This window comes from Saccostrea echinata, unplaced genomic scaffold, assembly GCF_033153115.1.
Source record: "Saccostrea echinata isolate AGI-Se365-2 ecotype Australia unplaced genomic scaffold, CSIRO_AGI_Sech_v1 ptg000056l, whole genome shotgun sequence".
Classification (NCBI taxonomy): Eukaryota; Metazoa; Mollusca; class Bivalvia; order Ostreida; family Ostreidae; genus Saccostrea; species Saccostrea echinata.
Genome location: NW_026889805.1, coordinates 8,848,352 through 8,862,500, shown reverse-complemented (window position 1 = coordinate 8,862,500; position 14,149 = coordinate 8,848,352). Strand labels below are relative to the sequence as shown.

General features: G+C 33.6%; 1 protein-coding gene across 1 annotated transcript; it reads left to right on the top strand.

Annotated features, from left to right (window-relative positions):
- Positions 1-20: 20 nt before the first annotated feature.
- LOC133173327 (WW domain-binding protein 4-like) lies at positions 21-13,872 on the top strand. Its single transcript, XM_061308318.1, has 9 exons — positions 21-65; positions 2,129-2,201; positions 2,544-2,606; positions 2,900-2,971; positions 6,738-6,822; positions 7,049-7,222; positions 11,995-12,092; positions 12,594-12,691; positions 13,282-13,872. Coding segments are annotated over exons 1-9 (906 nt in total). The 5' UTR covers positions 21-63; the 3' UTR covers positions 13,523-13,872.
- Positions 13,873-14,149: the final 277 nt, after the last annotated feature.

Sequence of the window (14,149 nt, the reverse complement as noted above, 5' to 3'; positions counted from 1 at the left end):
TCCCGGGATTCATAGCGCACGCACACTTACATTGTAAACTTCCTGTGTCAACGAAGCTAAGTAATGTAAGTGCGAAGTCGCAAGTTATAGGAAAAGAGCACTGTTAAAACAAATCATATCTATTTATCTCTATAGTTCAACTCCGTGAGAAAACATGAGTACCAGGGATTACACGTGCACTTTTAACTGAACACTAGACACTTAGATTTAACCCTCCTTTTTTTTTTCTCAAGATACTGTTCTTTGAAAATCACGAATTCTTTGTCAATCAAAGCAGCCAATTTTATTCACTTTAAAGGAAAACAGTTTGGTACACATCCTTTCAAATGAATGATTGAAAATGTGTGACATGCAGCTATGCGAAATTAAACGTTACCCTCTGAGCAAAAAAAAAAAAAAAAGAAAAATGAATTTAAAAAAATAATGTTTGACTAAAGCAACTGTATCACTTCCTCCATCTTTCAAATTCATCTATGTTCCTTATGCCTGGTGGCACGTACATAGGACCTCCTCAGAGCACCTCCATTCATTCCAATTGGCTGCTACTATTCTCGCTTCATTCTGCGATTACCAGCCAGCATCTGGACTTTCCCTCTCTACTTTGCGGCATCATGTTGTTTTTAGTTGCCTGTGGTTTCTTCTTCCGCTGGGTGCCTATGTTAATATCACTGGTGGGAAAGACTTTACTATATCGGTCCCCAGAAAAACGCGCTAAAATATAGTGTCGCCATAGGCGACTTACATATATATGAGATCGCGTGAGCGATCAAAAAAAAAAATGAAAAAATGAGGTTTTAAGCCTTTTGGACCCCAAATTCGAATTCTACAGTTAAAAGTTTAGTTTAAAACTTCGTTTTTAAAAGAAGTTTTTAACCTTGTTCTCTGAAAAAAAGTAATAAATATTGTTTATTCAGTGAATAGGAGACAAAACATAATTGTGAATAAAGCGCGTGCGGCGCATGCTTAGTGCCGTTTCTTTCGTACTTAGCCATTTTTTCATGTAAACAAACCAACGAGATGTCGTTGAAGCTGAATTAAGATCTTGCAAAAAATACAGACGCAAATGATTTCTTAATTAATCTAAAAGAACAAGACACTAACCCTTATCTCTCGGATGGTATGCGAGGACTAACTCAAATCTCCCAGGCGGATGCTAGACCATGCTAGACTAACCCATGTGCGAGGACTAACCCTAATCTCTCGGATGGATGCAAGACTAACCCTAATCAGTCGAAAACTTATGCAAGGACTAACCCTAATCTTTTGGGTGGGTGCAAGACTAACGCTAACCAGTCGAAAAATGTGCAAAACCAACCCCAATCAGTTGAGTGATGTAAATCTTACGTCATAGTGCAATGAGCGCGCGGATCTTGCGGATCTGGCCCCGGGGCCATAAAAATTTGATGAGCTCACTTTTGATCTCGGTCTCACTTTTTTACTATATATTCCTTTTGTAAAAATGAGACTGAGATCAAAAGTGAGCTCATCTAAGTTTTATGGCCCCGGAGCCAGGGGACCGGTAAAGTAAAGTCTACCCCACTGGTGGTATCTAGTTTCAGTGTATGTCCAGTTAATCCATCCAATTTGATCCATTCTTCTCCCACTTATTTCCTCATTGATCAGTCTCGTCCTTGCTCTCCGTCTAATCTTGATCATTTGTTCCGTCATCTTTTGTCTCCTTTGTTCATTTTCCTTGCTTCATTTCCATATAAGAGTAACAGTACTTTCAAGCTTTTTGAAAAGTTTTAATGTTGTTTTGATGTTATTGCTGCTGTTCCGTATGTATAAATATATATTCTAAAGTGTGGTAAAAATAAAGTTTCTTGCTTTTTAAAGTCTCTTCTTATTATCTCCATTTTCCTTCCCTCTGGTTTTAATGTAGCTCCAAAGTATGTAAACGAGTCTACTTCTACTTTTCTTTTATATATAAGTATTTCTTTACATACTTAAAGACTCATGCATATGATCCTAGGTTTACTTGGGAATTTGTTTAACGTGTTTTAATATATAAAGAAAAAAAAACAATTGATATTTTTTGTGTATAAGATTTAGCTATAGGGTATGTTTGACACTGTGTTTTGAATTTCCTAAAATGGTACTAATGAACTACTGATTTTGGTTTTTACAGGTCAGAATACTGGAAATCACAGCCAAGAAAATTTTGTGAATACTGTAAATGTTGGATAACAGACAATAAGCCAGTAAGTTTGTCAATTCATTGGAGTTATAGGTATCACACTGTAATTTCAAATTTCTACATTAAAAAATAAATAAATTAGCAAAAATAAAACTATAGGCAATGATGGGTAACTCAGAAAATAAAAGATGTAATTGTAAACCAGTAATTTATATGATTAGTCAGCAGAAATCTGATTCTAAAATCGCATACATGGCAAGCAGTTCCATTGAATAATTGTTTATTTAATGAGAGCTTGATATGTAACTCGTCAAGGTAGACTCAAATATCAAAAATCAACTTATTTGCAAGTGTGTACAATATATATTTTTCATATGTGTAACTATCATTTTGCAATTTTACACAGAGCGTTGACTTTCATGAAAAAGGGAAGAAGCACCAAGAAAATGTTAAAAGAAAAATTGATGAAGTAAGTTTTACACTAAAGTTTCTATATAGTTTGGATATATGTTGTATATTGTTTTGACTACATCTGACCATTCTTTTCTCTCTGTTAAGATAGAACATAGGTGGTATGTGAACAGATAATGTATCATCTCAATCAAATGTCATATTGTCATAGGAAAGAATTTTACAAATCACTAATATCTCGGAAAATTTCAATTTAGTTCTGACTTAAATGTCACAAACTGCAAAGGGAGTTTTAAAAATAATCTTATATAATGTAAAACATAACATAATCTGTGTATTTACATAATCTAGGTCAGAAAGAAGGGTATTACAGATGCCAAGAAAAAAGAAGAGCTGGAGGATGATATCCAAAAGATGGAGAAGGTTAACAAACAGAATTTGAAACTTTTTTTGGTTGCATTTTAATAAAGTTGGAATGTAAAGGCATATTACATGGATATATTTGAAAAAAAATAGATGATTTTGTTAAACATGTACAAAGAAGTTTTAAAACGATTAGAAAAAATTGATGACTAGTCACATGACTAGTCACAAAGTTTTGTAAGAGACTGTACTTTGTTCACGATGGAGCTTTTTTATACCCCCCGAAAACGAAGTTTAGGGGGGGTATATTGGAATCACCATGTCTGTCTGTCTGTCCGTCTGTCTGTCTGTCTGTAGACAAGATTTTGTCCAGAGTGTTTCTCGGAAACTATTGCATAGATTTGTCTACAAATTTGTACACTTATTATTCACCATATGAAGGTGTGCACCTGGTATTTTCATCATGATTGAATAATTTTTCTGCATTTTACAGGTGTTTTTTTTTCATTTTTATTATGTGGTTTTGTCCTGACCTATTCTCAAAGACTATTTCATAGAATTGTATGAAAATTTGTACACTCATTATTTACCATATGAAGATGTGCACCTGGTATTTTCAGCATTTTTTGATAATTTTTCTGCATTTTACAGGGTTTTTTTTTTTCATTTTTATTGACTTAGTCATTTTGGGTTTATTTCTAAGGTTTGAGACACAGAATCTAGAACATCTGTACAAAAATGTGAACTACAGCTAAAACTATTCATCAAAACAAAAAAAAAATCACCAAGTATTAAGGGGGCCGACTGGGGTTTTCATTGCGCAATACTTCGCGCAGCATAGTAAAATAAAGCGTATTTACTCTTTGAAAGCAACTGTTTTTACATAATTTATAAAAATTAACAAATTTAGGAAATCAGTTTAAAAAATCTAAATACGTTTTTAAATAACTGATTTTTTAAAAGATTTTTCAAATGATGGGTAGATAGACGTCGTAATAGTGTGTTTTTGACGTTATGAATAACCGAAGTTCTTAAAGTGGGGTCATTAATTATGCCATAAAATAAAAAGTACAAAATACATGCTCTTGAAATTTTAAACATAGGAAATTGAGAATCTAACAATCATATTTATTATTTTTATGTAAATCTGTGGTATCTGTCATGTTTTGTTGTACTCCATAAAAATAGGAAAATATCATGAATTTTGACATTTTGAGATGCCCCCTCTGGAAACCAAATGGTAGAATTTTGTGTTTCTTGCACAAAATGTACAATATAGTATTACCCATCAAATAATGTAATCTGAGCAAAAAGTCTATAGTAGCATTTGTATAATTTGCTCCGAAGTGCGAAAAAATGGTAATTTCCTATATAATCCTATAGTAAATGTACCTGTATTTTGAGATGGTCCCTAAAACTTAACCAGGCGGTAGATTTTCACTAAACTTGGCATGCATACTGAAGTCAATGTAAGGTACATATGGTATAAAATTAAAGAGTTTCTCTATAGTAGTTTTCACACAATAAAACCCCAGTCGGCTCCCTTAAAAACAATTTTTAGCTCTACTGGTCAGAGACCAGAAGAGCTTATGCGATAGTAATGTGTCCGTCGTCCGTCCGTCTGTAAACAATTTTTCAAAACGCTACTCCTCCTACAGTTTTGGTTTGATTTCAATATAACTTGGCACACAAGTAAACTACACTAAGATACATAATTCTTTGTATCGGTTTTTAATTTCGATGAATGATGTTGCCATGGTTACTAAAAATAGAGATTTCTGGAAAATACTTTCAAAACGCTACTCCTACTACAGTTTTGCTCTGATTTCAATATAACTTGGCACACAAGTAGACTACATAAAGATACATAATCCTGTATATCGGTTTTTGATTTCGATGAACGGTGTTGCCATGGTTACTAAAAATAGAAATTTCCTTGAAAAACTTTCAAAACGCTACTCCTCCTACAGTTTTGATCTGACTTCAATAAAACTTGGCATATAAGTAGACTACACTAAGATACATAATTCTGTGTATCGGTTTTTAATTATGAACGGTGTTGCCATGGTTACTTAAAATAGAAATTTCTCTGTAATACTTTCAAAATGCTACTCCTCCTACAGTTTTGGTCCGATTTCAATATAACTTGGCACACAAGTAGACTACACTAAGATACATAATTCTGTGTATCGGTTTTTGATTTCGATGAACGGTATTGCCATGGTTACTAAAAATAGAAATTTCTCTGTAATACTTTCAAAATGCTACTCTTCCTACAGTTTTGGTCTGATTTCGGTATAACTTAGCACACAAGTAGACTACACTAAGATACATAATTCTGTACATGGGTTTTTTTTTATTTCAATGAATGGTGTTGCCATGGTTACTAAAAACAGAAATTTCCTTGAGATACATTCAAAATGCTACTCCTCCTACAGTTTTGATCTGATTTCATTATAACTTGGCACACAAGTAGACTACACTAAGATACATAATTCTATTTATTGGTTTATGTTTTCGATGAACAGTGTTGCCATGTTTGCTAAAAATAGAAATTTTTGTTTGTTTGTTTTGTTTGTTTATTGTTTAATGCCCCTTTCGAGAATTTTTCACTCATATTGAGACGCCACCATTTGCCGGTGGAGAGCTGCAAATTTTGACCTTTACTCGGCACTCAGGGCCATTGAGCAGTGAGGGATCTTTTTCATGCCAGCACCTACTGCGACAAGGGACCTCAGTTTATACGGTCTCATCCGAAGGACCGGTCTTCACGTCCCACAGTGGGATTCAAACCTGCGACTTAAGGATCAACTCCTTATTCCGCGACTCTAGAGCAAATGCTCTAACCACTGCGCCACACGGGCGACTAGAAATTTCTGTGTTCTGTGAAATACTTTCAAAATGCTACTCTTCCTACAGTTTTGGTCTGATTTCAGTATAACTTGGCACACAAGTAGACTACACTAAGATGCATAATTGTCTTTATTGTTTTTTGGTTTTGTTGAATGATGTTGCCATGGTTATTAAAATCTAAATTTCTGTAAAATTCTTTCAACAGTTTTAGTCTGATTGCAATAAATCTTGCCACAAAAAGAGACTAAACCAAGGATCATCATTCTATTTATTGCAGCTGTTGTAAAGTTTCAAGTCCAAGTGCTACTTTTATCTTCCTTCGTTATGAGTACAAACCAGTAGAGCTACAGTCTCGTCAGAGACTTCTGGTTACTTTACACAGCAGATAGTGTAAATCCATTTGACCCTTGGGAGTAATGAGTGGACATCATCCAGTTAGAGATAAATTAATGAGTTCAGTGTGGGAAGTTGTTAGGGCATCTCTGATCAAGCATGTGTTATCTATATCTCCTGGGAATTTAAAGATCTCTGTTCTTTAATTCTCTTAATTGTAATTTATTGTCTGTCATTGTACATAGTTACTGGATGACCAGCCTTTCATTTTTAAAATGAATTTGATATAAAGTTATCAAGATTAATTTGATTTTGTAATTGATTTTTTTTTCCAAAAATCAATTTGCAGAATGTCAAAAAGATAACAGATAGTTGCAATTTATTTTTTCAATGTATTAAAAAACAATGTAATTACAATGTATTGGTATTGATGTTTTATTAGGTTGTTCCTTGGTTTCATTCATTAAAAAAAAATATAATGAGCAATTATTTTTTCACTCTAAATGTTAATAAGAAAATTGTGAACACCTAGCTCTTAGATCCATAAAACATTAGTGATTTGACACCTCTGAAAAACCCAGCGGGGGGTATTTGTCCCTTTTGGACATTTCTAGTTTTCACTGCTGTGATGTATTTGTAGGCTGCACTGGAAGCATTTAAAAAAGATCTTGCCAGTGACCCAGAACTCGCTGCTAAGTACGGAGTGAGGGTCAGATCAGAAGCAGGTAGGCAGACATATAGGTGTAAGGTTAGGTCTAGGTTCATCTCGGGGGCAATTCAACTCTTCAAAGCAAAAATCTCAAGACTGATTTCAAATTCTTATAACACGTACTGGCATAATCTGTTTGTTATCTTACCCTTAAGAAACATTCAGTCTTATGCATAATCACAATCATAGTGCAAAAACTTTTGAAATAAATACAGAAATTTATTTTTGTACATGTATGTTAGAAAAAGAAGCTGATAGAAAAAAGAAAGTGAAAGAGGAAAATATTGCCAAACAGAAAGCACTGGAAGAAGTGGAAAAGAAACTTTTGGAAGCTGAGAAGAAGAAGAAAGAAGGTGAATGGTACGAGGCAAAGTCAGTGGAGGGTTACACATATTACTGGAATACAGTCACTCATGGTAAATATTAGTAGTACTAGAATATAGTCACTCATGGTAAATATAAATAGTACTAGAATATAGTCACTCACGGTTAATAAAAATACTGTCACTTCTAAAGGTTGATACTTATTGTATACATGTAACTAGGATACATTCTTATACCCCTGCCATAAAATGGCCTGGGGCATATAGTATTACAGTAAAACAGGTTTATATCGAAGTGCCAGGGATGGACGATTTTGCTTTGTTATAAGCGTAATTCGTTATATCCATTAAGTTTACAATATATTTTAATGTCACAGAAAATAAAAATCACTTTGCTGTATGCATAAATTCATTGTAAGCATGTTCACTATAAGCATGTTTTACTGTGTTCTGTTCCATCATTCTGTCATCATTGACTTTCTGTTCATTCATCGGCAACAGTTGCACACATTCAACTCAAATTTGACATATGGATACATCTTAGGAATACTCAGGTCTAGTTTCAATATGGTCATGGTTCGATGATTTTTGACAGAGTTATCCCTCTTGAACTTGGAAAAAATAAGAAATTTTCAGTTTCCGCTTTCAAACTTTTGTAGGGATGTTTGTATAAGGTTGAAATTGCATATGCAGGTATTTTACCAGACTTGTCGAAATTTTGAAATCATTGTCAGACATTTGGTCTGACAAAGTCAAATGTTCTGTCGGACCAGATACATGTACATTATTTTGACGCTGTGAAAGTCGTATGAATAACAGCACCAAAATGCCCTGGATTATTTTCAACAGCCTTCAATCTTACAAGTTTCCTTCCTTGGGATAGAAAGTCTTTAATAAAAGACATAAATGACACGTTTTATGACTTTGCTATAACAAATTTAATTGGCTATCGTCAACGCGCCGCATACGCGGCCATTTTTTATACCCCCCGCAAACGAAGTTTAGGGGGGGTATATTGGAATCAGCATGTCCGTCTGTCTGTCCGTCTGTCTGTAGACGAGATTTTGTCCGGACCATTTCTTGGAAACTGTTGGAAGGATTTGTCTGAAAATTTGTACACTTATTATTCACCATATGAAGGTGTGCACCTGGTATTTTCATTATGATTGGATAATTATTTTGCATTTTACAGGTGTTTTTTTCATTTTTATTATGTGGTTTTGTCTGGATCTGTTCCCAGAGACTATTGCATAGATTTGTATGAAAATTTGTACACTTATTATTTACCATATGAAGATGTGCACCTGATATTTTCAACATTATTTGATAATTTTTCTGCATTTTACAAGTGTTTTTTTTTAATTTAATTTATTGACTTAGTCATTTCAGGTTCATGTCTAAGGTTTGAGACATAGAATCTAGAACGTCTGTACAAAAATGTGAACTACAGCTTAAGACTACTCACTAGAACTAAAAAAAAACCACAAAGTATAAAAAACAGTTTTTACATTACACAGCAGATAGTGTAAATCCATTTGTCCCTTGTGAGTAATGAGTGGACATGCATCCAGTTAAAGATTAATTAATGAGTTCAGTGTGGGAAGCTGTTAGGGCATCTCTGATCAAGCAGGTCTTATCTATATCTCAGGGGAATTGGGCAGAAAGAAATAAAGATCTCTGTTGTCTAAGTCTCTTAATTGTCATTTATGTCTGTGAAAATACATAGTTACTAAAACCAGCCTTTTATTTTTAAAATGAGTTTGATATAAAGGTATTAAAATAAATTTGATTTTCTATAATTAATTATGATATCTTTTTTTCAACAATCAATTTGCAGAGTGTCATGTCTCACAAAGATGACAGATAGTTGCAAACTATTTTTTCAAAGTAATAAAAAACACTGTAATTATTAGTGTTGATGTTTTATTAGGCTGCACCTTAGTTTCATTCATTAGATAGAGTGCCCCACCAGAGCATGATATGCCCATCAAATATTGTTAAATTATCATAAACAGTATAGATTCATTTGTTTGAATGACATCTTAGTGAGACAAGGCAGTCTGCAATTTGTTGTAAAGATATAAAAATTCAAATAAAAAATGTACAATAAATAATTAGTTTAAATTATAGTATACAATATCATATAGTTTTAATTATTATATACAATATCAAATTAGTTTTAATTACATCAAATTTATCTTGAAAGTAAGACTAGCCAACAAGAACAATTCAATACAACACAAACAATTAATTAAGAGACTGATTCCTTTTGCCCAATTCCCAAGAGATGTAGATAACACCTGCTTGATCAGAGATGCTCTACCAGTTATCTCCTCACACTAAACTCATTAATTTCTCTCTAATTTGACATGCAATTTTCTGCCATCAAAATTTTCCTTGACCAGTGCCTGATCATTACACCCATGGGAGAGGTGGAATTTTTGTTGTTACAGATTGCTGTTAAGAACATAATGAAAAAAATAAGACTAGTATTTTCTTGATTTAACACTTTTTTAATAAAGATACTGCAATACTCTGAAATCTTTTGGGATTGTGTAATTTAAAAGTTAAAAGACATAGTTTTTTGATTCTAAGTCTAATGGTTTTCTAGTTATGAATTTTCCATATTTAGCCATAGCGTCTTTATTAAATGTCAGAGCGACCTGGTTTTAATGTGCGACACACCTTCTACCCTAGATGTATCAGCTGACAAAGTTTGATAATTCTAGGCCTAATAGTATTAAAGTTATGAGCCGGACATGAAAAAGCTAACGGACGGACGAACATGAACGCTATAACATAATACGCCCCGTCGTAAGACGGACATATAAAAATATATAATGAGTAATTAAATTTTCACTGTAAATGTTTAAGGAAATTGTGAACACCTCTCAGATCTAGAAAACATTAGTGATTTGGTACTTTCTCTGAAAAACCCAGCGGGGGGTATTTGTCCCTTTTGGACAGTTCTAGTTTCTGTGTTTGTGACCTTCAGCTAGGCATCCCGTTCCCGACCTTTATTAAATTTGCATCACGCTCGATTTTTTCAAACGGTCATTTGGACCGTCGTTTTCTTAAAAGTTGTCGGTCCAGACAAATTTTTACCGGCCTTGCCGACAGGACCGACGGATTTCGACAAGTCTGTTTTACCAGAAAATCAGGTCAAGTTCCAATACAAATTTACAACCAAAAATGGCATTTGAAATTTTGGCTGCCTGCGGGGGCATTTGTGGCAATACGACACATCTAGTTTTAATATTTATCTCTAGTATGGGAATGCAGTGACTTATGGTAAATACTAATACTCTGAACTGAAATGCATTCACACACAGCACAGTAGATACTTGCACTTTAATACATGTACTAGAATGAAGTCACTCTCACTATAGACTAAACCCCTACTTTTCATTCTCATCTACAGTGAATTTGTAGTAGAGACTTTTAGGGAGGAGGGGAGGGCTATGGGCCTTATTTTTGAGAAGTTAATTTCTAGGGTCTTCTAATTTTTCCCAAGTTAGTACATAACATTAGCTCTGTGATAATGAAATTCTGAGAGTTGGATGTAGAGAAAAGTCATTTTAAGAATTTCACTTAAAGGATTTGTTTCCTTTGATAATTGTCATTATATATTTAAGAATATATTTTTTGATTTATTAGGGCCCCACAAGGATTTGCGGGTGCCCTATAGTAATCACTCTGTCTGTCTGTCCGTCTGTCTGTCTGTCATTCTTCCGTCCACAAATTTTCTGTTTTTTTCTAATAACTTTTTTTAGGGTTGACCAATTAAGTTCAAATTTGGTATGTTGGTTGAATAGGCAGTAAGACATATTTTGATGCTAAGTTTGGTTCTCTATGTCATCCAGTTTGGAGCTGGGGTGGTGGGGTGTATTCCTTAACTTTATATAAGAGTGAATGGGCAAAGAGAGATAACTGCTGAAAATGTTCCTATTGGAAACTATGAAAGGCTGCAATGAGTCTCTTGGGATTAATTAACTTTCCTCTTGAAGAAAATCCAAAGCATTTATCTTTATCTGCCACATTGCTATTAATTAACACCTCTGTCTGCAAATGAAGTTTGTTTTGAAGTTAAGGTCAGTTCTGAATGATGTTTACATTCTCTGAAATGTGGATTTAAATAATGTTCATACTTTATTTTGGTAAAATACACAATGAGTTATGATTTTATTGAATTCTAAAAACAAGATATAGATAAAGATATCTTTTTTATCATTATTTTTTTTCTTTTTTCTTTCTTTTTTCTGCCTTATGTAAATTCAAGCATACTATTTATTTTAACAGGTATTCAGATAATAACCTCATTCTATCATTGCTGAAAAAGTTCTTATTGTAAACTTAGAAGAAAAGGTTGAGAGAGCAGTATAATTAATCCCTTGGGTTTGATTATCTTGCTGGGTTGCAAAATATTTTAGAGGGTTATCTTTCTGTCACTTTAAGATTAATTAACACCTTTGTCTGCAGCTGATATTTGTTTTGGAGTTAAGGACAAGCCTGGGTGATATTTGCATTCACTGAAGGCTGGCATTTTAGAAAACACATGCTTCATTCATTTTTAAATATACATTTAATTGAGTTATTATAGATATGATGTTTTTTACTGCTTTATGTAAATACAAGGATACTATTTACAGATTGTTGGATATTTAGCAGTTGCTGTTGCTTATTCTTTATATATTTTGAAATTTTTTGGAATCAAGTAAAATTCTCATCCCCTACTCTGCACCCTTATATTTCTAACCCTCGGCGGGGCCCTTGCTGACTGGTCAGATTTCTAGTTTAATTTATTTATAGAATATTTCATATACAAGATTTTTTTTCTTACATACATAAATTAAACTAACATGCAGAGTCTAAATGGGTCGCCCCAGAAGTCTTTGTGTCCTTAGAGGAACAGGAAGTCAGAAAGAAGAAAGAGGAAGAAGAAGCTGAAAAGCAGGCTAGAGTTGTAAGTAACAATGTAAATGTGAGCTTTATATAGAAAATAAAGTACAGAAAAATCATGAAGCATGAAATGAAGCATCCACAGTTCATGTAGATTGAAGTGTGAACAAGTCATGCACCCATTCCCTAGGGAGGGGGTTGATTGCGATCACTTATATACAGTTGAACTTCGGTATCTCAAACACCAATGTCTTGAATACCACTGAAATGTTGAAGTGATTTGGAATTCCCAACCACTTATTCTTTAATATCTCGGATCTTTGGATATCTCAAAGTTTTTTTTTGGGTCCCATCAAGTTAAAGGTAACGAGATTTGTTTGTATTTAATCTTTTCAATACTGAACTGATTTCTGCTTTTTCCTAGCCAATGTCCACAGGTGAGCTATGTGGCCCTTGGGCCTGTAGTTTGTAGATGCACTTTTCATACATGGTTTGGGTTTCCCATCACACTCAAATGACTGAAGTACTGGTTCATACATATACTTTTCACTGATTTGTGTTTCAGCAAGCTGAACTTGATTCTCTACCTGACCAGGTAGAGGTAGGACCACTCCGTCACGGGGCTACTTCAACATCTGCTTATGGCCAGTGGTCCACAGTTAAGTAAGTCCACAAGCACATTGCATTATTAACTAAAAAGAAAAAAAAAGGTATAAATGAAAATTACTTCATTGTTGTTTTTCAAAGTTATAAATAAAAATCTGAAAGCCTCTGTTAAATCTGTTAGAGTATCAGTATGCATATGCTATAAAATCCTATAAAATGAGAAAATTAAGCACATGCATATTTAAGGGCCTGATCTGCAGAGCATTTGACTTCAATACTGGTTGTTTGTGGGATAAAAAATCTCTTTAAAAAAATTCAAGGCAGTCTTTTAACATTTACTTAGAAAATTTTGAATCTATCCATTGGATAACAGATGTATTTCATGTAAATATTCATTAGAACCTTAAGATATTGACTGTATAGAGGTAAACAGTACTGAATCTTTAAAGAAAAAAACAACATACAATTTTCTTAGCACACAAATGTTATCGCACCAAAATGCTGAAATAAATTGCTCCAAATGTTCTTGTTTTATTATATGATTTCAGAAAAAAGTTAGATAACCATAAGGTCCATGGGCCATGTGTTTAAATAATTTTACTGTGGACGTTTATGTTTAACATATACCTCATATTCTTGAAAACTAGAGAACTTCCAAACCTTGAACTTCCTGAAGAACCCACGGAACCATTGGAGCCCCTTCCTGTTGAAGACATTCCCCTTCCCGAGCCCCCTAAAGAGAAAACAGTAAAACAAGAGGGAGGAAGGTTTAAAGAAAAGAGAGTTAAAAGTTTAGCAAAGGACAATGAGACAACAAAAGTGACATTCAAAAAACGAAAGGTAACATCTGGTGCTCGCAATACAAGACAGAGGGATGAAGAAGACTGAACACACCTTAACATCTATAGGAATGAAAACTGAACACAACTTAACATCTATAGTTCCGACTACAGAGGAATGAAAACTGAATACACCTCAACATCTGTAGTCCTGATTACAGAACACAAGTCAAAATATTAGTGCTCCAGATTGGTGATGTTAAATATAGGAAACCAAAGAGAACAGAATATTCAGTTTCCTTAATTATTATGCTCTTTAGGAACTTAGTGTGGTCCTCCTCACTAGTAGGACACTGTACAACTAGGGAAGTTAATGAAAGATGAACTGGAATATGACAATTATATATACATGTATAACTACATCTACTGTTACTTTCATTACAGTACATTCATTTTAAATGCAATTCACAAATTTTTATTTGTCAAAATGAAAATAAATGTGTCTAAATATTGTCTAATACAAAATAATGTCTCAGATTCTTACATAGAAGGATTACCTTCCTGAGTTTGACAGTTACTGTTACTTATAACTTATTATTATTTATAAGATGTATTATATGTACTGACTGTCTATGGAAATCTATCGGGTTGATCATTCTCCAAGGCAAAGCCAAATTAACTGAGATTGTTTCCAAAGACGGTAACACATCTAAGAAGTAATTTGTTTTCTCAAAGA